This window comes from Saccostrea cucullata, unplaced genomic scaffold (genome assembly GCF_032062105.1).
Source record: "Saccostrea cucullata isolate Sc308-1 unplaced genomic scaffold, CSIRO_AGI_Scuc_v1 ctg406, whole genome shotgun sequence".
NCBI classification, from domain to species: domain Eukaryota; kingdom Metazoa; phylum Mollusca; class Bivalvia; order Ostreida; family Ostreidae; genus Saccostrea; species Saccostrea cuccullata.
This window is the reverse complement of record NW_026930103.1, coordinates 845,001-872,376: the sequence shown is the minus strand read 5'-3', so window position 1 is coordinate 872,376 and position 27,376 is coordinate 845,001. Positions and strand designations below refer to the sequence as shown.

Sequence of the window (27,376 nt, the reverse complement as noted above, 5' to 3'; positions counted from 1 at the left end):
TTGAATCTACACTATCTGAGGATAACTTGATTCCACATGAGTTTCATCTTTCCTGACCAAACACATCAAAGAATTACATTACAATTAAGAAGATTTTTTTTTAAAGATTTTTTATATATTCCTATGTAAAACTTTAAAAAAATGTTATTTTTTCCCCGAGTACAAAGTGGTCAAAATTGTTAACAAACTTGAATCTACACTTCCTGAGGATGATTCCACATGAGTTTCATCTTTCCTGGCCCAGTGGTTCTTGAAAAATTTACGAAGATTTTTAAAGATTTTCCCCTATATATTCCTATGTAAAACTTTGATACGGCCATTTTGGCCCCACGGATATAGCCCCGGGGGCAAAATCCTTAACAATTTTTTGTAAAATTTTACGGTTATAAGGATGATTCCATATAGAGTTTCATCTCTCCTGGCCCAGTGGTTCTTGAGAAGAAAATTTATAAAAAATGTCATTAATTTTTCAAAAATCTAAAAGTAGTTATATTTAACTCCCTTTATTTTAAAAGTATTTGCAAATGAAATTCAATTTATTATGAAAACCTCAGTTAGCTATATGTTCTGAACAAATATCCGGTTGTAATCCCCTTCACCCAAAGATACTTTGTACCAAGTTTGGTTGAATTGGTATATACATTGGTTCTTGAACGGATATAAGATGAAAATGTGAAAAGTCCTTAGGACTTCGATAACAATGACAACAACAACAACAACAACAAAATAAGAACAGACAAATTTTGAACCTCCAAAACATCATAGGTGGGATTAGGTGCCATGGAGAAGAAAAATCTCGTTTTTGCTGATCCTGACCCGGAAATCTCTATTTGCAATTACAGTCCTTTGACAATTCAGTGTGTATATACACTGTAATGAAACTAAAATTTCAGAAAATATTTGAGACAAAAAAGGGTTTTTTGATATCCAAGGTCTCTATGAAATTTATATTTCACTGTAATGAAGTGGACTGTTAAAATATTAACAGCAGAGGGTATAAGATACAAAGGTGTGAAATTTATATTTCTAATAAAGTGGGACTGTCAATTTAACTCCCTTTGACAGATATCTGTTGAATTCCATACATAAAAGTTCAAGTGTACTTATAAATTAGGACTGTAATGGATGGAAAATTTAGTAATGATAAATTGGTGGAAAAAATGTCAATGTATCAATACATTAACAATGTCATTCTTTTTTTCAGCTAATTATCTATAGTTTGCCCTAGATCCATCCTAATGGGACTAAAACTCCTGTGGGGCAACTTGAGAAATGACTCTTCATGTTTACATTTACTTAAAATAGAACTCCCATCTAGTGATGAACAAAAGGACTTCATCTTTACCATTTTCAACTTTCTTTATCTATATAGTAATATTCTAATATCATCTACATGTGTTGTTTGTGTTTTCCATCTTATTCCATACTCAAAAGCATGCTCCAAGTATGACCAATTTTTAAATCCAGATCAAGCTGCTTAAACAAATGATACAATATTACAGATTCGACCTAACTTCAAACTTAACTTTCTGTAAAAACTAGACTATCATTAAAAATAAAATGTGCTTTATAACCTTCATTTGTAATATTTTCTATTATGTGAGCTTTTTAAAATCTTTAAAATTGACTACATTAATAATAAAATACCAATTTTTAAGGACAAATTTTCGCTAATATTTGACTCTTTATTAGCGAACATAATTTCCGAATTGTTGTTTTTCCTTATATAATCGTAAGGAATACTTTTAAATGCGAGAATGAAATTTTCGTGAGCTCATTGTCTCGCGTAATTATGCAAAAATAAAGTTCTCACAAATAAAACATGATTTACAGTACATACAAGAGCTCTTTACGGGACGTGTGGCCAATCAGCAAGGGATGCTTACTCCTCCTAGGCACCTGATCCTGCCTCTGGAATTTCTATGGTCTGTGTATCATGATCTGTTCATGAATTGGTTTTGTTTCAGAGATTGATCTATATACATCCTCTTTTAAGGACGTGTGGACCATATAAACAAGGGATGGTCCTATGTCACCATAGTACTAACTCAAAAAGATACAGCAAAACTTGTTTGGACGAACATGGATATTGCCAATTCACAAATTGGTTTTATCTTGTTTCCCCAGCTACATAAGTTTAACCAATTCCTTATACGGATATACCATATAAACAGATATAGCAAGGTAATTTCATGTGTCCCCATGACTTTGTTATAACCAAAGTTTTACTGTACCTTAATGATCAAGGTTGTAACTAACTTCCAAAGTACCTGTTTTTTGGTAAGTGTTGATATCCACATATGTCAGAAGAATTCTTGAAGGGCATTAAACAAACCAGATTTCCTATTACCTTTCCAACTGTTTTTGACCTATACTTTCATTCCTAAGAAGTATATGTCATCAGATGCACTTTTCAGGAAACCATAGGGCCTTTACAGTCACCTAAGTTTAAAACACAGATATATTACTTTAATAGTACCTTAATTATCCGAAGAATCATATCTGATTCACATCCAGTAGAAAGGCATTGAACATCAGAGCAAACAAGATGCCTAGATAGAATGTTCTATCGTTAAAATGAAAAATGTCCTACAGACCCGGTTTAATGATAGAATTCGTTCTTTGTATTCTCAATGTAGCACATAAACATGGGCGATAACTCGTACTCAGTGTATTTACTACGGACAATCCAGAGAATTCCGAATGTAAACATGGCAGGTAAATTTGAAGGGAGAAAAATCGTTGAGAAATTAGTTGAATTTTCCTCGTTTTATTGATTATTTTTGGGGATAAAACGCATATACAATCTCCAAAAGGTTTGTTACAATTAATTTGTAAGTTATTTTCAGTGCAAATCCTTTTGTATTCTTAAAAATCGTTTCGGAGCGATTCTGCAATTATTTGCTATATTGCGAGTATATGGGAGGTATTCTAACTGTGGTGAGGGCTTGTCCCGAGACACCAAGCATCAAAGTTGGTCTGGCAATCCACCCCTGTCAACAAGACAAATGACTGATAAACAAAACAGTGGGAGCTATGCAACACGTTTTAAAGTTGTTTTACAGAAGGGAGATAGGCATTTAATTTATATCATCTATGCATAAAATCTGGTATATTTTTGATATTTTTCATACAAATATTAACATCTAGCCTAATATATTAATGTTATCAAAAATCATTTTAAAAAATAAATGTATATATGCAAAATAAAAGTAGAAGTAAAAAACATACAACTCATCCATCTTTTTCTCCTTCTTCTATATCCCTCATGATGGGCTATTGTCTTATCTTAACGGTATCCTCCTCCCTCTCTATGATCTCCACCTACCCCCCCCCCCCCTTTATTCCAAAGGAGGACTTTTCCAGTAAGTCATCAGTTTTTTGTCAAAGTTCAGGTGTGCAATATGAACTTATGAATTCCCTTACATATATTGTACAATTCGTTAACATTGAACACATTGCTATACCGGTGAAAATGTGATGACCGTTTTTCCTCTCCTCCGTTTCCCGGGAAAATATTAAAGATCGGGTTCGGTATTCTGAAGGGAGGTAAACAAAAACTCCGGCCTTGAAAATAGATCAAAAAACGACAAAGCAGCAAAAAGTGAACACAGAATTTTGAAGTAAAGATGAACCCTTTTGACCCAGAGCTGTTAGAAGCTGTATGTAAATACGAAATCACTGCATCATTTTTTTTTAAATTCAGAAATTATTTTAAGACTGAAAGATCATTGAACTGTCAGTATGTTTACCTGTTTACCAAAGTGATTAGCACGTGGGCTTACAAAGCTGTCTAAGTGTAATTAAAACGCACTAAAAGTCCTTTTAGTTTATTTCCTCATTAAATGTGTTCTTCTTACAGATGTAATAGGCTCGTTAGCTCAATTTTCATGAATAATTGATGGAAAGAAGACAGTCAAATCACAACACAAATTTTTAATACACTACAGTACCGTTGAACATGCAATATGCTTGACATGTTTATAATCTGTAAATGTATTACATTTAGCGTGTACGATGTTTTGCGGAAATATAATAAGTGAAATCATTTCCATGCATGCAGTTAGCATGGTTAGCAACCATTGCAACCATTAGGTCAGAGTGCCTCGTACAATGTTTATGTTTTAAGTAAAGTTCATAATTACTATGAGTAATTATCTTTACAGCTGATGATTGCTAGGATGAATAATCCTGGCATGTTCCAGAGCTTCTGGGAGTTGGATGAACAAGGAGTTGAAGAGGAATCGGAAGAAGAAATTCAAAGTATAGCATACAGTGTACCTATAACAGAAGTTACAGAAGTTTATACAATGATGAAATGTTTATTTGTGAAAAACAAGATTATCTCCAATCATTAAAGATAGCAACCTTTCTAAAAACAGTTCAAGAAAAACTTAAAGGAATATTATATATTATTTGAATAAATTGAAATACTATTATTTTTTGTTGCCATAGAGGATCCAAAGAAGAAGATACTGTGGGCTGCGGAGAACAATCACCTTGACATTGCCAAAAGTCTACTGGAGGAAGACCCCTCTCTGGTTAACAGTCGCGATAGTGATCTCTACACCCCTTTACACCGAGCATGTTATAATGGACACACAGGAATGGTAAAGGTACAGAAAAGTCCCTCAGTATTTTTTTTTGTATTTCTTCTTTTCACAATTAAGTTAAGGCTATAATAAAAAAGTAATTCCTAGATTCTCATCCAAATTTTTTTACCAATCCCATTTAGAATTCAGATGAAGAAAAAACAGAAATAAAAAAAATTGAGGTGGGGGTAGAAAAAATATTTTTATTTTGGCCTAAACAAGTAATTTTTATGTACACTTGTTTATATAACACAAAGATGATTGTTGATAAGAAATGCAAGTGTATGTTTGTATATTTAGATTACATGTATTTATCCCTTCTCTCCAACAGTTTCTCATTGACCACAATGCAGACATAGAAGCACAGACAGAAGATGGGTGGCATCCCATTCACAGTGCAGCAAGGTGGAATCAAGCAGAAGTGATTTCTGTTCTTCTGGAGCGTGGGGCAGACATAAATGCCAGAACCAATAGCGGACTAACTCCCCTTCATTTAGCGTCCTCAGAAAAGGAAAATGGAGAGGCGATCTCATTGCTTTTATCAAACTGTAACCTCAACACAGAAATCAGGAACAGTTTGGGAGAAACTGCAGAGGATATCTGTTCTAGAACAAGTGAACATTGTAAACTCTTTGAGGAAAGGAGAAAAAGGTTGGCTCAACAGATGACTAGTGTGCATCATCAAGGAGGAAGTATGGACAATGTGGATCATCCAGAAGGCAACCAGGGTAATTTGGGTCACTTGGAGGGAAATCAGGGTCATATGGGTCAAGTGGATGGAAATCAGGGTCATGTGGGTCATGTGCATGGAAACCAGGGTCATATGGGTCATGTGCATGGAAACCAGGGTAATATAGGTCACCAGGAAGGAAACCAGCATCATATGGATCATCTGGATGGAAATTCAGGTCATATGCATCACGTGACTGGAAGTGGGTCAGTAGATCCTCAAGGGAACTTTGATTATGATACAACGGAAACTGAAGATCTCTCAGGGGAAGTGTTGAATTTATCTGACAATGTTGCTCAGGGATTTGAAGACTTGTATGTTTCTATGGATACCTATGAAAAGAATTCTGAATCAGATCAGTTTGAAAATAATGATCAAAACCATTATGCCATGGATGAAAACCCATAATCATAATTCCAAGACTTTGATTTTTTTTATAATATGCCAAGCAAAACAAAGTATGTTTCCTTCTGTTTTAAAGAAGGGTTTATGGACTTCAGGGTTTTTGTTTTGTAATATGCACATCATTGACATCAAGCATTGATTCTTTATAATGGTCAGTGTGATATTATGCAAAGCATAACCGAGTTTCAGCACAATCATTTTTCATGGTCAACAATGTTGGATGTTATTTTTATTTTACTGTGTGTCTCATTAAGGAATGCAAGATATTAAATGATGTTTTCAACACTACTGGTTAGAAACCAGAAGAGTTTTTGCCATAGTAAGATGTCTAGTGTCCATCGGTCTGTCTGTCCATTTTTTTAATGAACACTCCTGCAGTTTTCCTAATTCAGCAAGACCTGATACACAACTAGTACCAAGATACTCAATTCTGTATTTGGTTTTGACTTTGAAAAGGAGTTTTGCCATGGTCACTAAAAATAGAAAAATTTCTGAAAATCTTTCAAAACACTACTACAGTTTTTGTTTTTTCAAGACCTTGTACACAACTATACTTTTGTAAAGTGCATAAATCTATTGATTAGTTTTTGATTTTGGAAAGTAAGTAAAAGGAAAGTAGAAATTCTATGAAATTCTTTGAAAGCACTACTCTTCCTAAGCTTGATTTCAAATTTCAATAAGTGTTGGGACAAAATAAGACTATACTACAGTACGCAAACTTTAAATCAGTAGAGCTACAGTCTCTTTAGAGACTTCTAGTGTACTGTAAAATTATTTCAAAACCAAAATTAGATTAGCGTCTTCAGATACATCAATAAACATGTTTGGTGAAGTGATATGTTTCTTTCATAAACTCTTGTGAATCTTATATAAATCCTTGGATTCGATTGGAGACCTATGAAAGCTATTCGTTTGCAGAATAAGTCTGCTTTAGGTACATGTGGCATAAACTGTTTAAATTTTAGCTTACAAAAACCTAAATAGTAAAGTTTAAACTTCAACATAAATTATTAATGAATAATATTAAAACTATAATCCAGAAAATTCAGAGTAGAAATATGCAATAGCAAACTCATTCTCTGGTAATGTCAGTCCATGCTCAATGAGTTTAGCAAATTGAATACAACCTTGAAACGAAAACAGTTTTTATAAACGTAGCACGAGCTCTGTTGTTGATAATGTTGACGTTTCACTGGGTGTGTTCAATTGTTAAAACTCTGCACACACCACTGAGCAAGGACTGATGTTTTGGTTTTGTTTTCGCACATTTCTAACCTGAATTTTCTGGATTAAAGTTTTAATATTATTCATTAATACACAACAAAATTGCTCCCTTTCTTAAGATTTAAGGATAATGTTAAAATTTGTGAAAGTGTTAGGATGTGTCAATCAAACGCATCTAGAAATTTGAAGTTGTAATAACTTCCAGATAAAATAAGATTTTTATTATATTTTCGTATGAAATGCTATCGCAACATATAAGGCATGAAATTATACAGAAAACTTGAGAAAATATTAACATCAAATCTGTGCCTATGCACCTTTAAGATGAATACATGAACATACTTATTTTTATACAATGCTGTGAACTTGACAGGAAAGTCCAATATCCAACGATTAAAAAATCTTGAATGTAAATCAAAATTTGTTATGATTGATCATGTCCATGAAAGTGCATGTTTTCTTCTGCCTTGGCAGTTATTCACCTATTATATTGACCAACTGATTAGTTATAAATCAGGATTTAAGGATTTAAATTTAAAATACAAAAAAAAGCTAAGATTTACAAATATAAAATTTATTAGCTATATCACTTAATATTGCACAAAGTTCAACAAAGAGTCATTAAAACAAAGCAACAAGAAATATTTTGGACTTAACAAACTGACAGATATTGACCATCAAGCACTATGTTTATCTTGCACACTATTTCTCATTAATCCACATGCCCTTTGATCCCCTCCTAGGTTTTACAGCCAGCCACTTAAAACATCCTGTTCATCTTCATCCACAAATGGTTTGCTTATACTCCTAAAAGACAGAAAGTACACATTAGTCTTGGGAGAAAATATTTTTATATGCAGTTTTAATGTTTGGTGATGATTTGTGTGAACCGGTAATCTCTGTGTCTAGAGATAAAGCAATGTACATCTACTTTAATCCCAAGGTTAAATTTATATTAGCAATGCTTAGTTTGACCTTACCTGATCATCATGTCCCCACAATAAATACACTCTGATGCCACTAAGTCATCCAACTCAGCCTGTAAATTAAAACAACAATCACAGGAACTGACTACCAATCATTATAACTATGCATAGAAATGCAATTGATAATAGAAAATGTATGGCTGGACCAGGAATCTAACTGGAGACCCCCTATATCCAGGCCCATATCTAAAGCCCAAACCATTTAAATTCCTATCTCCTTACAAAACTTTTTTTTTTGCATGTGTGAGTTCAGGGTGATTAATGGCACTAAATTATGTAACAGGAAGGGAAAAGATGCATGGCTGGACCAGAGAACCCTTGCATCATTTATCAGGTACTGAGCTATAAAGGTTGATATCCATGATGCATAACCATTATGTAAACAAGATAAAAAAACAAACCTTGATGTCCTGTGTTTTGTCGGACTGATGATCTCCCCTGTTCCCTACAGATGCGGACCTCATGTCCTCGTTTTCGGCCAGTTTTCTCTGAAGCTCCTCCACTCTCTGACGCTTCTTACTCGTCAGATTTGGCAGAACCTACAAAAACATTTATCGTAGTCTATAACTGTATCATGATTATCTCTCAGGTTCTATCCTTAGAACAGAGGTATATTTAAAGTCATCAAAGGAAATGTCTCTAAAACTTGATATTAGGCTTTTGCTACATGTGCATTCCCTCCCTCCAAAACAATAGAATGTATAACAAATTACAATAGAACTTTCATGTAAAAGCATCAAAAAGTATTACATGTACTCCCCAATCAAGCAGTCATTGTGAAACTTGTGTTGGCATGGAAACAAGTAAAATGCCCTGGCCATCAGAGGAAAGTTACAGGCTGCACACTTATCTGTGGCATTGACAAAGGCATACCTGAAAAGCAAATAGCTTGTACTTCTGTAGCTGCAACTATTCATGGAAGAGGAAATTATCAATTGAACAGTAAACAAAGCCATGGTAAAGCAATTTTTTTTATTTCATGTGATTATCAAAATTATACTGTAGAAGTACTTTTTTTCCATGTGGTATTAATTTACCAAAACCAAGGAAATTTGTCCAGCATACTTTATATATGCAAGGCATATAGTGACTTTTGTGCACTTTAAACAGAAATTGCTCTTTAACATGGAAAAAAGGACATACATTATTATTTGCTTTAATGAAGACTGTTTACTCACTCTCCCTTTATCTCAAAGCTTCCAATATCCTGCTGGATACAATACAATCTTTATAATATACAACTGTTTGAGATTGATTCTGTACCTGTTTCTAAAGCTCTGTATTTCCTTCCTGATCTCCTCAGCACTGTGAGTCGCCTCGTCCATTTCCTCCTTCAGCTGATCAATGTGGTGGTTATATTCCTGGAGGGACGTCACTATGGCATCCTGAAAAAGTAGGTCAAACAAACTTTTCCAAACACTTACTGTGAAATCATTAATTTTCCTGGGGGTGTAATTTTCATAGATTTCAAGATATGAAAGAACCCATGACTTTATGTCAACCACAAATGCAATTTTTCACATATATTACTAATGAAAAATTCTTCAACCACAAAATCAAATTGCCATGAAGCAATGTATTTTCTGCAAACCATGAAAATATGACCAAAAATATGGGATTTTACAGTAATCATTTATATAGATTTATCGTGTATTATGCCTAAAAAAGATCTTTATTACCAACTGAAATGGTATATCTATGTAGTGTGCTTTGTAATTTTTCATGTTAACTTTAGAAATCTCTCCTTTTTAAGAGAAAAATTTACTCTTGATGCATAAACTTATTTCAATTGAAACATCAAATTAACATTATATATGTGCATGTGTTTTATGATAAAGTTTATTACTTTAAAGTGATCAATGGTCACAAAATCTGGGAAAAATGGTAGGATATCTTCAATTTTCAGTAGTTCACAGTCATGAAGGAACTCCATTGCTCGCTTGACATCTTTTTCATCTTCCACAACATGGCGGGCTAAATGAAAAAAAGTTTTTTTTAATCTTTTATATAATCCAGAATTACTTGGAGATAAGTAATATCTAAAGGTACAAAAATAGGGAAAAAGTATTTTCAAGTTTTTTAAACAACTATTTCAAAATTGAATGAAATTGAATGTGATAAAAAAAATAACATTATTATTTAAAAAATAAGAAAATGAATCATTTCCGGATGGTTTAGAAATGTTAGACAGGCCATTTTTAGTTATAATAAATAGGAAATGGCAAAAATATTGCTTTAACCAGGCATTATCTTCTTGCAGCATTTGTTCACATTGTCATAATCTTTTAAATGCTGAAAATAGGACCAAAATTCCTTGTAGTTTTAAGCCAAACAAACAATCCATACAGAGGAAAACTATGAAAAACTTCTTACCAATTCTGAGCCAGAGCTTCTTTCTGAGGTCTATGTTGTCTTCATCTGGTTTGTCAGCCTGTTGTTTGGCCAATTCTACATCCACCTACAAAAACAACTAATTCATGCACACATCTTTTTCTACTTTCTTTTATTGAATGAGTATTATCTGAACTATTGTATAAAAACACAAATTTTCAAGAGGATCAAATTTCGTTGATTTGTTATTTAAATGGTTTCGTAGGTATTAAATTTTGTCCTTTCGAAAGTAACCTTATTCAATATATTGTAATATGAACATTTGGTGTGGGATTTAATTTTATTGATAATTGTAAACAACGAAATCAATGAAATTATTATGAAATATCCAACTTATACATGTACTTATACACCGTAAACTAAATCTTGTCTTTAGCAATACATTTTCCACCGAGTCCATAAAGAACAAGAAGTCTGTAAGCCAATGCTCACTAGTAATACCCCCGCTCTGATGTGAATATACAATATCATGTTAATAAACATACAAGTAAGTTCAGTAATGGGCATATGCACGGAAAAACAGGAAATTTGCCATCAAATTCATATAAAAATAAACCCCGCCATACTGCATGCCTCAACAAAGTATGTACTAAAATTTCAAGCATCTGTTATGAGTAGTTGCTGTGAAAACTGCAACGAAATTTTGTTATTTATGAAACGGACAGATGCACTGACAAACAGGAAGTTGACATCAGATTTGAACAAAATTGAATCCCACCATATAGCATGCCTCATGAAAGAGTGTGCGAAAATGTCCTTCGGAGCGGGGGTATAATAAACAATTTTCATATGAAAACCCCTGCAAAATTTTACATCAAGAGCTAAATCCACTGCCTCTTCATACAGTCCCATCAGGGAGTAGATGTGTACACAGGCTCGCTTGTGTCCGTGCTCAGCACACAGCCTCAGAGCATACTTCAGGTCATAGCAAATTGTATCCTCATCCTATGAAAAAAATTAAATCACTAAATCATTCAACTCAGATTTATTCATTTTTAAAGCAAAAATTCATCATTTCTGAGAGAAAACTTCTTTTGATTTTTGTACCATAACAAAATGTTCTACTGCAAGATATACCTAAGATAGTATTCTGTCTTACCATTCCCTGAATGTTGAGGTAGGTCATGAGTTGATCCGGTTTAATTTTGGCATACAGTGACAACAGGTAATTATGGATAGCCTGGTCCTTGTTATCTAGCTGTTCTATACAAAACTCCAAGTATCTAATGGCCTCATTCCCCTACAACAAAGAGTTCTTTTGGTACAGTATTGATCATCTTAAAATATAAAACATCAAAATCCTTTAAAGTCTGCATTTACTAAATTTTTATCTTATTCAATTTTCATGAAAAGGAATAATTTCCCATTTTTCAATTTAACTCATGGTCATCATTTTATTATATTTGTTGTAAAATTTTCAAAGCCCTGTATCACTAAAGCCTCAGTAGCATTAGATTTGACCTGTACTTGTTGTGGTCGTACTGACCTGTTCCCTGTATTTATTGTGACGTCACATACCAGGGCTGGGATGTTTCATTGGCTCCAGTGATAGTTTCAACTGCAGAGATGTGTCTCCTTGGGAATGTACTGCATCAACAGGGGAGAGAACTTGTAGATCAACTCTGTGTCACTCTGTATGCAAATGTAAAGGTATATGTTGCAGGATAAATGCCTCCAGACACATTTTATAACTGCCTTGATTCACCACCATTAAAGCTTATGATAGAGTTACTAGCAGTCAGTCAGGGTAAAATTTGCAACCCTGAAAGCTTGATAGGCTAATGCCCACAAGAAATTTTCAATGACTAACTGTTTGTGCAGTATTTATAGTAGATCAATAACTTACCACTAATCCCATTGAACTACCTGTGTTCTGCCTGTAATTTCACTGACCTATCTGTTATTCCACTGCCTACTTATTATTTTCTTGTCTTACATGCGATTTCACTGGTCTATCTGTAATCTCACTAGGACCTATAATTCACTCCCTCTTTTTCAATCTTGTAACCTCACTGACCATCATTTTATTTTACCTGTAATCTCACTGATTTAAAAATACCTAAATTTTTACTTTAATCTCACTGACCTACCTGTAATCTCACTGATTTACTTTATCTCACTGACCTACCTGTAATCTAGGGATGTCAAAATTGTCAATAATTGATATTGAATATGTTTTGGTTTCGGTATTCGATAAAATAAATATATTTTGAATTATAAAGTATATATTTTAACTCTCCTGTCAGCCAGTATATGTTGTATTAGGGATGTGCGATTTTATCGGTATACCGGTATATCATTTTTTGGCTCCGTATCGTGATACGAGACCTTCGGTCTTTAGGTACATATTATGAAGTCAAGAAATTATTCATTTATTTGTTCAATCTTATATATTATAATTACAGAAAGCATAAAAAATGTTGTAAAAAGTGAAAAGAACAGCATCTGTGTCACATAATTGATTTTATATACATAAAAATTTCAAGAAAGTAAAATTTTGTTTTTTTATATATTTTTTTTAAGAAAAATAATGACTTTTCATATAAAATCTTGTAAAAACTGCTTCTAAAAACATGATATTATCGTGATATTGTCTTCGTGATATATCGCGATACAAATTTTTAAAGCCCATCCCTATGTTGTATGTCATTATTTTGGAATAAAATTTTACGTAGTCAAATGCAAATTAATTATATTTTTAAAATTTTACAGAGTATATGAAGAGTATACATCTAAAATGTAATGAAAATTTGTTTTTGAAAATTCAAAAAATTCTTTAGTATGTTCCAGATTTACTGATCGTCTTACCAAAGTCTAAACTACTTACTCCAATTTATACCACTTTAAACAATTATCTACTGTTAAAATCAATTAATTTTAGTGTAATTTCATCTGTTATTTTTAATGCTATATACATAAACAAGGGATCCATGTGTTTTCTGGAAAACTGTGTCCTTACAACAATACAAACTAATTGTAGGTTATTGGTACTGTTATACCACTGATTAATTAATGATAAAAGAATAATTTATTCTAATAATTACCACACTTTCAAAGTAATCCAAGAGGATCTCTTTTAATTTTTTAAAATCAAATCTTATTCATGTCAGCTGTAATTGACAATTTCAAATAAAACTTGTGATTTTTCTCTCTATTAAATGCTTATAGTTAAAAACCGAATATCTCACAAATTTCTTTTAATCTCACTGACCTACCTGAAATCTCATTCACTTACCTGTAATCTCATTCATCTACTTTTAATCTTATTTACCAACCTGTAATCTCACTTACTGACCTTTCATCTCTCTGACCTACTTGTAATATCATTGACTTACCTGTTTCATAAGCTGTGTCAGAGCTCCTTTGTAGTTGTCATGCTGGATGTGGTGGGTGATTACTTTCTCAAAATCTACATCAAATATATTAAAAATATCTATGAAAACATATACAAAAGTACATGAACATACATTTTATAACACTGAAAGTTCATGTAAATATACATTTTACAATGATGACAAATCACGATTTTTCATCGATTTTTAAAATGTTATTCTGTCTTGTTTAACTGGTGATTCAGGTATCCGGATGCTTCAAATATCCACCGGACACTTTGACTCGAACCTTGTAAATGAGGGTCCACTGTATACATTTTACAATGATGACAAATCATTTGATTTCTTGCTCTGTACATAGAGTTAGAGAATACTGGAGCAAGATTCCACCGGCACTTTATCGACCTTGCAAACAGATCTGACCTTGCAAACAGATCTGACCTTGTAAACAGAACTGACCTTGTAAACAGATCTGACCTTGTAAACAGATCTGACCTTGTAAATAGAACTGACCTTGTAAACAGATCTGATCTTGTAAATAGAACTGACCTTGCATTAATACAGCAAAGAAGACCATGTCCTCCACATCTCCATGACTGGCAATAAGGTCATACACCACACCTCTATTGTTACTGACACACTCCTGTAATTAAAAAAAAATAAAATCAAATATGAAGGGGAAAACAGTACTGTGAAAGATGTCTGGGTTACTGTAGATTCCTAATTATACACGAGGAATTGATTATTGCATAATTTCGCTAGAAGCATCACTCGCGAAATAAAATATAGCGCTTTTATTTATATGGTGCTAAAATACATGTAAATTCTCTCGATCAACTGTCCAATCACGAATTATTATTCTGGTGATTTGCTGTTTAATAGCCATTTTGCAATTAAAAGTACTCACAAAAAATAAGGAATCTACAGTACTTGATCTAGAAGTTATCCTTAAGATATTAAAAACAAAAATTTCATCAGAATATCTAGAAATTAATGAAACCTTTTTTTATCAATTCCCCAAAACAACATAGAATTCTGTGAAAGACAGATAAATCTATCTTTAAGAGAGTTGTTTATATATATTTCAATAAAGTAGAATATTGCATATCACATGCAAATAACAGTATAGTTTTCTGCACTATTGTGAAGTTATTTCCTTATACATTACAGACTTATCTGTATCTGTATCTGTATATATACGTCGAAGTGACCAATACTGGCTTTTCTACGACGGTGAGAGAACGCGTGTCGGACTTACTGACACAAGCTGTCGAGGGCGGTCTTGAAGGCCTCGTTGAAAGGCAAAAATATACCTCCATTGGTTCCATTTGATGACTGTGTCCACAAAGAATGATGAGCGGTATTGGTTAGTTTTCGTAGATGTTGTTCAACACTTGCTGTTATTTTTGACTTGAGATGAAAGAATGTTTGTATTTTCACAATTATCGAATGTTTTTAATTTGATTTGGCGTCTAGGCTTAGCTTTTTGAATGAAATTGTGAGTTGGTAGCCCTGGCACCAACCCCTCAACCACCTTATAGAGCATAATGAGTAAGCTGGTCCTTCTATGCTGGAGCAGTCATAAGTCCAGTTCCTTGGCCTTGGTGGTGATGAAGCCCTCTTCCCTGTTGTGGTAGTCTCGTTTTATGAAACGGATGGCTTTGCGTTGGACACGTTCGAGCACATCTATGTCCTGTTTCTGAAATGGGTCCCTAATTGATCCATATTCAAGTGTTGATCGCACCATGGAAACGTAGGCTGTTTTCCTGCATTCTCGGCAGTGTGATAAATTTCGGGAGAAATCCTAATGTTGAATTAGCTTTTTTAGTATATTGTTGATGTGAGTTGACCACTTTAACTGACGAAATTTGGAGTCCAAGATAGGGGTTATTTTCAACCTTTTCCAGCACATGATTGTCAAGTGTATAAAATTTGCTGGTTTTTTGGCGTATGCTCATGATGTAGCATTTTTTGGCGTTGAAACGCATACAAGTCATTGGCCCACTTTTGCAAGTTGTTATCTTCCTGTATTTTTCCTGATCTCCATAGTTGTTGATTTGTCGGTTTAAATGCAGTCGTCTGCGAACAGCCGGACTTGTGATGTTACGGAGTCTGGGAGGTCGTTAATGTGGCATAAAGCAGCGGCCCTTTATGTGCCTTGCGGCACCCCTTTCCACTGGCACCGCCTCTATTTCTTCTACTACTGTTCGCATTGTCCTTCTTGTAAGGAATGATGTTAGCCATGATATGTACTTTCTTAATAAGTTTATGGAGTAGTTTCTGATGTGGAACAGTGTCATTTAATAGTCCAAATTGCCAAATCTGTTTGTTTTCCTTTGTCATAATTTATCATGCAGATCGTTCATTGTTGTTAGAAGTTGTGTCTTACAGGAGAACCCAGATCTGAAGCCATGGTTTAGTGTTGTTAAAATTTTGTTTTTTTCTAGGTGTTTCAGTATGTGTCGACAGATGATATGTTCCAATAATTTGCTAGATACTGATGTTAATGACACAGGCCTGTAGTTCTCACTTGGTGTTTGTTTATGGTTTTGACTTGCATTTTACAATCTAGACATCTGATGTCTTGACATTGTCCCCATGACCTTTGTTGAAAGGCACAAAATATACCTAATCATAAGCAACTTGTGTACTAAATTTTAGCACCAATATTTTCAATTTAATGATATGATCTAGGTGAGAATATACACCTTCTAACCCTGCAAACTTAGTTTATGTGACCTTGGTCAAGGGTCATGAAACAACCCATGGTCATAAACAACCTTTGTCCCAGAAAATAGCTTTTCATGTTTCTACATCATAAATCAGGGTCTGAAGAATTTTACTCTTTGGAGCCCTAAGAACTTATTTTGCCTATATGACCTTGGTTCAAGCACACATCTCTGGTCAAAGTATCATCTGGGTCAATAATTTCTATTCAATCCCCCCTCCCCAAACTATTTCCATGGCAGGAGTAAAGGGACATTAAAATTGTTTTCAAAATATATTTTAAATTCTAACAAGAGGCCCAAGGGCCTTGAATCGCTTTCTTAGTTTATAAATCTATCCTAAGACCTAGGATGCAACAACTGACAAAGTTTGATGATTCTTAGCCAGTTAGGGCTGAATATTTAAATGTAACTATGAAATACTAAAAGTAGGTCATGGTGACCTACTTTTTGATTGAAATTTTCTGAATACACAAGATGCAATAATTGACAGAGAGAGAGAGAGAGGAGAAGCCAATAAGTACTTGAGAGAGGAAAAGTGGAGAGAGACCTACTTATTTTTTTAAAACCCAAATGCATTAACTGAAAAGTTTGACAATTCTAAGCCAATAAGTACCCAAGAATACTTAATATATATAGCCATAAATGTCACAAGTACGTCACCGTGCCTATTTTTTGATCGACATTCTCCAAAAACCCAAGATGCATCTACTGACAAAGTTTGATGATTCTAAGCCAACAAGTACCTGAGATACTTAAATATAGACATAAAATGTTTAAAACGAGGTCATCATGACCTACTTTTTTGTTAATCCCCTAAAACCCAAGATACATCAACTGACAAATTTTGATGATTCTAAGCCAATTAGTAAAAATACTTAAATGCAGCCATAAAATGTCGACAAGTAGGTCACAGTGACCTACTTTTTGTGCCATTTTTTAAACCAAAGATGCATCAACTGACAAAATTTGATGATCATAGGACTAATAGTATTCAAAATATGCCTTTTAAACAATTTTGAAACAAATGCCTGCAAAGTTCATTCTTGTAGGTCACAGTGACCTACTTTTTGATAATAATTTTAAGGCCCCAAGATGCATCAACTTACAAGATTTGGTGATTCTGTGAAACCTCTCGGTGTCTGTGTAATGGGATTAAATGTTTTAGAAAAGATTAGCCATAAAGTTCTTAAATAGGTCAAGATGACCTACTTTGAAGTTGTTGTTGTTTGTTATAAGATGCACCAATTGACAAAGTTTTATGATCATAGGCCTTAAAGTGTCCAAAATATGCCTCCAAATCAATTTGAAAACAAAAGCCTGTAAAATTTAAAAAGTAGGTCACCGTGACCTATTTTTGCATTATCATGATGTCAAGTCCTGAGATGCATCAACTTACAAGATTTGATGATCTTCTTTATAGTTAGCAAAATATCAATGTTTTTAATAAGTGTAAATTTTGGTCAACTTTAAGTGACCTTGAGACCATGCCCTTTGCCCCAGGGTCATGCCTTGAACAATTTTTAATCTTCAACATATCCCGACCCTTGTATGTAAGTTTGGTGAAAATCTGCCTGGTGGTTCTGGAGAAGAAGATTTTTTAGCAACCAGTACTTTTGGTTTTATATCGTGATTATCTCCCCTTCTTTTAGGGTCCCACCCCTAGTTTTACTATAAATGGTAGCCCTTGGGCCAAGGATACCCTGTGACATATTTGACAATAATTGGCCAAGGGGTTCTTGAGTTATGGCCAATATTCAAAAAAGTTAACGCACACCGCACAAATGGCCATAGCATTAGCTCTTTGAGCCTTTGGCTCAATGAGCTAATAAACTGGCAGACTTTAAAAAACCTTGTTTTTAGGCTCAGCAAGGAACATTCAACTCCTCTTGAATCTTTTGATACTCTTTGGATTCATCCTGTCCTTGCTCTTTCATCTCTCCCAACTGGTTCAGGAAAATCTCTATTAACCAAGTAACAAGCATCGTTATCTGAGTCTTGTCCTAAAAAAAGAAGCATTCACAAAGGCTTACAATATAAAGCTGTTAATTTTTTAGGTTTCTCCATGTCAAATGTCTGCCTCTCCTAAAAGAGGTTAAGTTTTCTTTAATGCTCGTATTAATAAATGTTCATGTATTTATACAAGAAAATGGAATAATTTTGCAGTACTTCCAGTAACACTCTGGATTAAAAGATCTTAACAAGAGGCCAATGGGCCACATTGCTCACCTGAGCAATGTGGCTAGCAAAAAAGCATAAATTAGTTTATTATTGAAAAGTTGAAACCCAATAGTGGTCCCAAACAATCCTTAAAAGGGAGAGGGTATGATTTGAACAAACTTGAATCTACACTTACTAAGGACGCTTGCATGTTTCTTTGACTACCTGTGGCTTTATTGCCCTTTATATTTGAACTTTTTTGCCCCCCCCCTACCCCCAGGGGTCACGACTTGAACAAAATTGAATCTACACTACCTGAGAATGTTTCCATATGAATAGGACTAATCACGGCTTTGCTATTTTTGAAAAGAAGATTTTTTAAAGATTTTTTCTACATGTTTCTATGTAAAACTTGAATTCCATGTGATGATGCTTCCATAAAAATATGATCATTCATGCCTTTGCTATTCCAGAGAAGATTTTTAAAGAATTTTCCTATATATTTCTATGTAAAACTTTGATCGGCCATTGTGGCCCCGCCCTACCCCCCAGGGTCATGATTTAAACAAACTTGAATCTACAATGCTTTCCTATAAATATGATCATTCATGCCTTTGCTAATTCTTGAGAAGAAGATTTTTAAAGAATTTTCCTATATATTTCTATGTAAAACTTTGATCGGCCATTGTGGACCCACCCTACCCCCCAGGGTCATGATTTGAAGAAACTTGAATCTACACTACCTGAGGATGCTTCCCTATAAGTTTCAACTTTCCTGGCACAGTGGTTCTTGAGAAGAAGATTTTTAAAGAATTTTCTTATATATTTCTATGTAAAACTTTGATCGGCCATTATGGCCCCACCCTACCCCCCAGGGTCATGATTTGAAGAAACTTGAATCTACACTACCTGAGGATGCTTCCCTATAAGTTTCAACTTTCCTGGCACAGTGGTTCTTGAGAAGAAGATTTTTAAAGAATTTTCTTATATATTTCTATGTAAAACTTTGATCGGCCATTATGGCCCCACCCTACCCCTGGGGGTCATGATTTGAACAAATTTGAATCTACACTACCTGAGGATGCTTCTCTATAAGTTTCATCTTTCCTGGCACAGAGGTTCTTGAGAAGAAGGTTTTTAAAGAATTTTTCTATATATTTCTATGTAAAACTTTGATCGGCCATTGTGGCCCCGCCCTACTCCTGGGGGTCATGATTTGAACAAATTTGAATCTACACTACCTGAGGATGCTTCCCTATAAGTTTCATCTTTCCTGGCACAGTGGTTCTTGAGAAGATTTTTAAAGAATTTTCTTATATATTTCTATGTAAAACTTTGATCGGCCATTGTGGCCCCGCCCTTACCCCAGGGGTCATGATTTGAACAAATTTGAATTTACACTACCTGAAGATGCTTCCCTATAAGTTTCATCTTTCCTGGCGCAGTGGTTCTTGAGAAGAAGATTTTTAAAACATACCATCAAATTTTCACTATTTCTGAATTATCTCCCCTTGAATAAGGGCGTGGCCCTTCATTTGAACAAACTTGAATTCCCTTCACCTAAGAATACTTTGTGCCAAGTTTGGTTGAAATTGGGCCAGTGGTTCTTGAGAAGAAGTCGAAAATGTGAAAAGTTAACGACAACAACGACGACAACAACAACGACAACAATGAAGACAGACAACGGACAAATTTTGATCAGAAAAGCTCACTTGAGCCTTCGGCTCAGGTGAGCAAATAATAAATTTCAAATATTTATTTGAATAAACCAGATACCTGAGGTCTTAGGGATGAAAGTTTCTTTTGTATAAATGACTTTAATGCATCTTTTCTGTCCAATTTAATAAACTTCAATGCTATTTCCTCAAATGAATTTTGCGTCTGGGCATACATCATGGCACTCTCTTGATAACTACAAAATACAAAAATTATTAGAGAGAGAGAGAGAGAGAGAGAGAGAGAGAGAGATCTAGAGAGAGGAAGAAGCTACAGGAGAGAGAACTTGGATTTTTTTAAATTTTGAAAAATATTTTGACTTACGCTCCCTTTTCAAACAGATACTCTGCCTGCTTAGTCAGCACTCTGTCAAGCTGAGCTGCATTGTCCTGTTTCATAAAAATGTTTCAAGTAAAAAAAACCTGTTTGAAATTACTTTTGTACACTGTTTTGTTAATCCAAGGAAAAAGTAAACTTATTTCCATCTCTGCAAAGTAAAATGTTCACTGCATAAGTACATGTATACAAATTTCTTGTGCCTTTTTTTAAATGAATATCATTCTGAAACATAAAGAAAAATAGAAGACAACAGAAACTTACTCTGCAATATTCTTTGGCAAGTTCAAATTCATTCTTGTCTAGGTACATCTGCCAAACATCCCTGTAATAATAAAAAAAACATTTACCTAGTTATTTCTATGAACACCTCTTGTCTCTTGTATGAATTTGATTTCTTCTACATTAAAACATGCTTAGAATGAAGTGCCAGGGATGAACAATTTTGCTTCGTTATAAGCGTAATTCATTATATTTGTTAAGTTTACAATATATTTTAAAAGTCATCTTACTTCTATACTGAGTCAGACGCTCCTTAGGGTTCATGTACTTGGTCAATTATGACTTGATTATCTTACCTAGATTCTCTTGTGACCTTGTATTTGAAGATGTTCTGCTCTGTGAAAGCCCAAATAGTGCCCTTCACTGGATCTGAGCAGATTCCTAGCAGTCTGCCAAATCGCTATCAGAAAAAAAAAAAGAAAAGAATCTTCCATAGCATACTTTTTGTAAATATTGAGTAAAATAGTGTAATTTTTATGAAAAGGGATCCATACCGACTAAAAAAACTTACATCAGGAAATATATCCTCAATGATCAGCTGTTCATTTAAAATGCACATCACTTTTAATCTGGCAATATAGAAAATAGACCATTATTAAAAATGTTTAAGATTTGATGAACTCAATGGTATTGCTATCATAAAAAATGATTAGAACAGAATTACTAAACAAAACAGAAATGTTATTTTTAGAATATCTTTTCTAACATAATGGGTACTTGTTACCTGAAAAGACATGGCAGAAACCTCAAATATCCCAGTAATCTAATAAGCTGCTTAAAAATTTAACATCAATAGTTTTTATTCATTTTAATAAAGTGTCTTCTACCAAGCAGATGGTCTGGTGCTGTCATTAAGTATCAGTTACTTTGATTGAGGGGAGATGTTAGAAGTAGGGTGATTTTCCCCCCAGATCATTGTCTTACCTTTCAGAGAAGAGAAGAAGAACATGGAACTCTGTCATCACCATGGAGATAGGATTCTGGGCTCTCTCATCACCATCTCTAGGATATCTACAGGAATAAAGAAATTGTTTTAGTAAAAAAGAAATATCTGCATTAATAAATCGGATATCTACCATAATGAAGAATATATGCAGAAGATTTCTACAGACTACACACCTAAACATAAAGCAGAGATAAATATACATGTTCAGTTATTCAAATCAACAAGTACATGTATTACTAACATCTACATGTACATTAAGATGCAAGTAGAATTGATACTATGTACATGTTGACATTATAAAACATAACATCATTGAATGCTTTACAGCATTTAATCCAATATGGCTGACCTGATGAGTTTTGTGTTGACAGTAACAGACTGAGGTCCTGCCGCCCCCGACACGTCAATCTCCCCATAGTACACACCAGGACCTGTATAACGTGATAGTGAAATATATATAGGTAGGAATCTTTGACAAATAAAATCTTTGATTAAAATGATAAATTCTTTGTCTGGAAATTTTATTTCTCCTTACCAGTCATCCAGGCAAAACTTTTGACACTTTTGGCATTACGGGGTCTAAACATTCTCAGTTCACTGTAACCAAATTCTCCGGGAAGCTCCAGAAATTGTTCTAAAATCATGAAGTTTGTGATTGGAAAATATTTCACTTGGAGAAACAGAAAATTTTAATTTTGAATATGAAGAAATCAAAAGAGAATTTTATTTGAACTAAGTTTCCTATTTTAACTTGAGTTCTGAGATTTTCAGATTATAAAGTAAACCTCATGTCTGATGATCTACATCATGACTGTGTATTTATTCCTCATTGAATAACAAATCATCATAGATGCTACAGTGTGTTAGGTAGTCGTTTTGTGTTGTTGTATATGAAGAAGTGTGGCTGTTTTTTTTTTTTTACTTTTTTTTGCTTTTGATGTAGTCAATGTTTAATGTTAACAATGTTTCATTATGTGGGTGGGTTATTGGGACTTTGTGTGATGCTGAATACAATATTGTTGCTGTTGTCATTATTTTCTGTTTTGTCTATTTGTTGCTCACCTGTCCCACTTTCGTACTGCATAAACAGATGCTGGAACATTGGAGGATCAGCAGACTTTGGCACATTTCCCACAAACTGATACAACCTCCTACAACACAGTATAATACATTAACACTGGGTCACATTCAAGGTATGAAACAAGACTTCAATAAACTTGCATGCAAAAAAGAAGTTTATAATTACAGTCACTGGTGCATACAATTGTAAAGAGGATTTTATGCTTCCACTCAAAATGTTAAACATGTTTTACTCGAGTCATTTATAAAGAACAGTATAATCTATTTCTGTTGCATAAATTGTCTGTACTCTGTAGTACAGTAAAATTGCCCAATCCAGAAAATACTGCTTCCAATTGAAAAAAATTAAATAAGACAACATTTCAGGTCAGACAACATTTTCAAGTGAAGGACAAAGGACTTTTAAAGTTAACATCATGTAAGGCAAGATTTTGAATTATATATTCAACATCTGGATTACACAAGTTCTATAATAATCTTAGTGTAATTATGTTACTGTAGTACATACCCTGGTGTAGTGGCCAGTATGTAGTATTTGTATTCTGTCATGGAGTCACATGGCATTCTGTCAAACTCCAATCCTGTGATTGGGACTATCTTGTCTTTGGCCAAATTGAAGAGCTGTGACGAATTTTTTAAAATAAAAATTTTAAAATAAAATGCTCCTTGTCTGGAACATCTCTTAATTTCTTTGAAAAAATAATTTATTCATCAGAAATACATGTATACTCAAAACTGAGAATAATTGATGTTCTTAAGGACAGATGATACAAACAAAAAATGGATGCCTGGGTTGGTATATATTTCTGCATGGGCCTATTTTTGTTGCAAACGATGCAGCTAATAAATTTCCAAACTATTAAGAAATTGTAAACCTTCTATGATGCTCAAATTTCTACCTTTCTGCAGTCATCCTTATTAATCAATTAAGCATTTTGGATTTAAAATTCCATTTTAGTGAAACTTTGAATAAAAAACTAAAAACTACTCAGTTAAACTTGTTTATTTAACTCACTGAAACATGACTCAGATTGTTATTTTCAATTTTTATGACAAAAGTTTGTTTGTATCATCTGTCCTTAATAAAAGATGTACATGGGTAAAAGGGTTGTTAATAAACTTAATCTGTGCACTAAAATATATGTTTATCATCAATATACATGTATTTGGATTATATGAGAAATATAAAATTGTTACAAATATTAATTTCTGTTGCAAAAAATTGCTAACTGACCTCTGCAAGGTAAACTACATGTACCAGTAGAAAGTTTTTTTTATTTCTAAATCGCCTTATACAAGTCAAAATTTGCCCTGATATGACAATGGTTATAGAGCAATATCAATCTTTTCTGGGTACTATTAGAATTGAATGCATCTTATACTAGTAACTAAAAGAATTGTCATTTCAAACAGAACTATGTGAATAAAAGCATAAAACAGAAGAAGTCAATCCAAAAACAGGTACTTGCATAAAAAATACTTGCATAAGAAAAAAAGAGTAGACACTTAATCAACTTAATTTCACATCAAAAAAGAAAAAAATGATTTCAATTTTCTTTTTAAATACATGTACATCACTTTAATTAAAGTGTGAAAAACATAGTTTTGCAAATAATAAGACTTGGACGTAAAAATAATTCCAAATAAGGAGAAAGGTTTAAAATATAAAATGGCACTTTCTCTACCAAATTTTAAAAGTACATAAAGCTAGTGACCAACAATAAACACACTGGTACTTTACCTCATCCGATTTAACCAGCAGTTTGAACTTTGAAAGTACCACATAATTTAGTATTTCATTTAATAAAACTTTTTTTCTGAAATTATAGAGTAATAGTAAACCTATAAAAAGATAACCATGCATGTATGTCTCACTTGTTTCAGGTACTGATCCAGACTGCCCTGGAAAAACCTACTGTCTCCACTGTCTGTCAGTTCTGTCTCAAATATCAGGCCTATAAATAGAATGTATATGTAGAGAAAAGAAATGTTACGTAGAAATCTCTGATGAGACTGTAGCTTTACTGGTTTGTATTTATTCTGGTGAAAAGAGAAAAGTTGAGGCTGATCATGAATAACATATTTTTTTCAGTTTTGCATTTACAGAATTACAGCCAAGCATATATCCTGATTTCATAAACATTTTAGACTTGCTCCTACAATGTTCTACATGCAGACATCTTCTAAGTCCTTTTTTTAAAATAACAAACCTCTACTGGTTCCCAGTAATATTGCTCCTGTTGTATTTTCATTTGTGTTCTGTAGGTTCCAGGCTACTGTATTAATCAAATGACCCTAAAATCGAGACAAGTCATGTTACCCTGACACTCAAAATCCATTTAAATGAAGTACTAGTAATCAAGGTGTGAAAAATACCTAGGTTTTCTTGAATTCTAACCTTCATTTTGCTGATGGATCTAGGTTTTCTTGAATTCCTGGACAGGTACAAGTTTTCTGTAGATTCCATGCAGATTATTAAGTGTTTTCCTGTAGGGTCCAGAAACAGTCTGTATAATTTGTCTTCTGCAGGCTTGGGTAATTCAATCTCTGAAAATAAAATACTTTTAGGTACCGGTATGTGTTTTAAGTTAATTTGGAGAAGAAAAATTATCCTTCCATCCCCGAAAAAGAAAACAAGATTTGCAACGAACATGTTCTTAAAAATATATGATCAATGTGAATTTAAAAAATGTACAATCTTCACTAATTAAAAAAAAAAAAGATCAATGGCAATGAAATTTAATGGTTTACAATAAATATTATGAAATGGTATACATGTAAATTGTTTCACCTCGTCTGAGTTCTGATTGGTCAGTATAAATAACTCACCCTCCTGTTGGTCAGGGTGTTCCAGGTCTAGTCTTAACAGAATGTTATTCTTCATGGCCATCACCAGAAAATTATTAGAAACTGCCAGGTGTGTAATGGGGTCAGATGGTCTAGGATTAAAATAAAACTATTACTCTTATTAATTCTTTTCAAAATTTTAGACAGGAAATATATTCCATTTTTGCCACTCTGGACTGGGATTTGTGCGGTATTTCCATGTTAGTAACTTACATGCAATATATAACCCAGTAAACATTTACTTTCTCATTTAAAGTCAAAATTTCTTAAGTTCTCAGGTCGATACAATGTCCTTGTCAGCAAATACATTAAGACAAATGCTAACTGACATTTTTCATACTTGATTGTTAGGCCAGGGGATTGAACCCAGGACCCCTGGTCACTGAAGAGACTTTAAACCATGATAATGCAATTAATCACATTTTCCTTTTTTAAATACACCATGACCAGCAAATTAAGACAACAAAGATAATTTCTCTATACTTTAGGACCATGTATGTTAAAATATTTCTGATACTGATGATCTTTGCATATAGATATGTATGTACATGTACTTACTTAAAATTGATTTTCTTTTTACTGAATATTGGAATGTCTAAATCTGTTCTGGCATCAATATATCCGGGTCCAATCTGAAATATGAAAATTAAAAAAATATTATTCACTATAGAAAAATTAATTCAATTCTTTTCAATTGAATTTGTTAATGATTAGGTAATTCATAATTTATTCCTCTTTTGTATTTAAGTTTCCCTTTTTAGCAATTCATTTCAAAGTAATTCATCTCTGATGATGAAGCAGCTAAAGATCTGTATCTCACTGGAATGAAACATTTATGATGGACATTAAAAATGCCAGTGTTTATGACTCCTATATTAAACCTAGACATGCAGGGCGGATTGCTTGTAAAAGTTGGATAGCCCTGCCAAAAACCCAGAAAATATTTGTTTATTATGGGCGAGATCGCCACATCTTCAATCCCAAACCTATAGGAAGACAAATGCTACCTGTCTGTTTGATACAGATACTATTAGTTGATTTGAGAAAAAAATATATATAAAATATATCAAATATATATATTTTAATTTATGGAAAATTTTTACTCGTATAGCTATGGGTTAAAACATGCAAATCGATTTGCCTGTGTCTTTTGAGCGGTCGGTCAAATGGTTATTTCAAACACTGATAATGGCCGCCGCTATGCATATTCTATGTTTGATAAATCACATGATCTGACTTACAGGGACTTGTAATGGAGTTACGGAGGAGATGCTTGTCGCCCTCGCTGATTCTTCTTCATACTGATCCAGAATGGAGGCCATGATGATGCCCTATGAAAGCAATGATATCAATATGAAAAAATCAAAATCATTAAACCATCATTGTGTAAAATGCAGAGGATGGAGTCTCCAAATTGGAGTGTCAGAGAGTGAAAGGGGTGAAACCTCTCCAGTCCGAGGCAGAGCATCTTGTTACAATTTTGGAAGTTGCATCATTCAGATCTTTCAACTCAATGTATAATTTCCCATGAAAATTTATTAGAGTGTCACATTATTCAAACAATTAAAAGACAATTCATTTGGCTTTGTTAAAATTTAGTTGAATCTATTCTAAATTTCCTGA

At 33.5% G+C, this 27,376-nt stretch overlaps 1 protein-coding gene and 1 pseudogene across 3 annotated transcripts; one reads left to right on the top strand and one right to left on the bottom strand.

Moving 5' to 3' along the window:
- Positions 1–3,543: 3,543 nt before the first annotated feature.
- LOC134282850 (putative ankyrin repeat protein RF_0381) lies at positions 3,544–6,099 on the top strand. Of its 3 annotated transcripts, XM_062765239.1 has the most exons (5): positions 3,544–3,662; positions 4,167–4,263; positions 4,456–4,616; positions 4,924–5,419; positions 5,450–6,099. In XM_062765239.1, the coding sequence occupies exons 1-5, from the start codon at positions 3,630–3,632 to the stop codon at positions 5,728–5,730; spliced, it is 1,068 nt and encodes a 355-aa protein (XP_062621223.1). In that variant the 5' UTR covers positions 3,544–3,629; the 3' UTR covers positions 5,731–6,099. The 3 variants fall into 3 exon arrangements, with proteins under 3 accessions (XP_062621223.1, XP_062621222.1, XP_062621224.1); XM_062765238.1 differs by having other exon boundaries at positions 4,924–6,099; XM_062765240.1 differs by having other exon boundaries at positions 3,583–3,666; positions 4,924–6,099.
- A 1,410-nt stretch (positions 6,100–7,509) lies between these two features.
- The window catches only part of LOC134282903 (vacuolar protein sorting-associated protein 18 homolog), a 30,455-nt pseudogene continuing 10,588 nt past the window's right edge, over positions 7,510–27,376 (bottom strand).

Coding starts and splice junctions, on each gene's coding strand:
- LOC134282850 (XM_062765238.1), top strand. CDS start 3,630: ATGAACCCTTTTGACCCAGAGCTGTTAGAAGCT. Junction 3,663..4,166: donor ACCCAGAGCTGTTAGAAGCT/GTATGTAAATAC, acceptor TTATCTTTACAG/CTGATGATTGCTAGGATGAA. Junction 4,264..4,455: donor ATCGGAAGAAGAAATTCAAA/GTATAGCATACA, acceptor TTGTTGCCATAG/AGGATCCAAAGAAGAAGATA.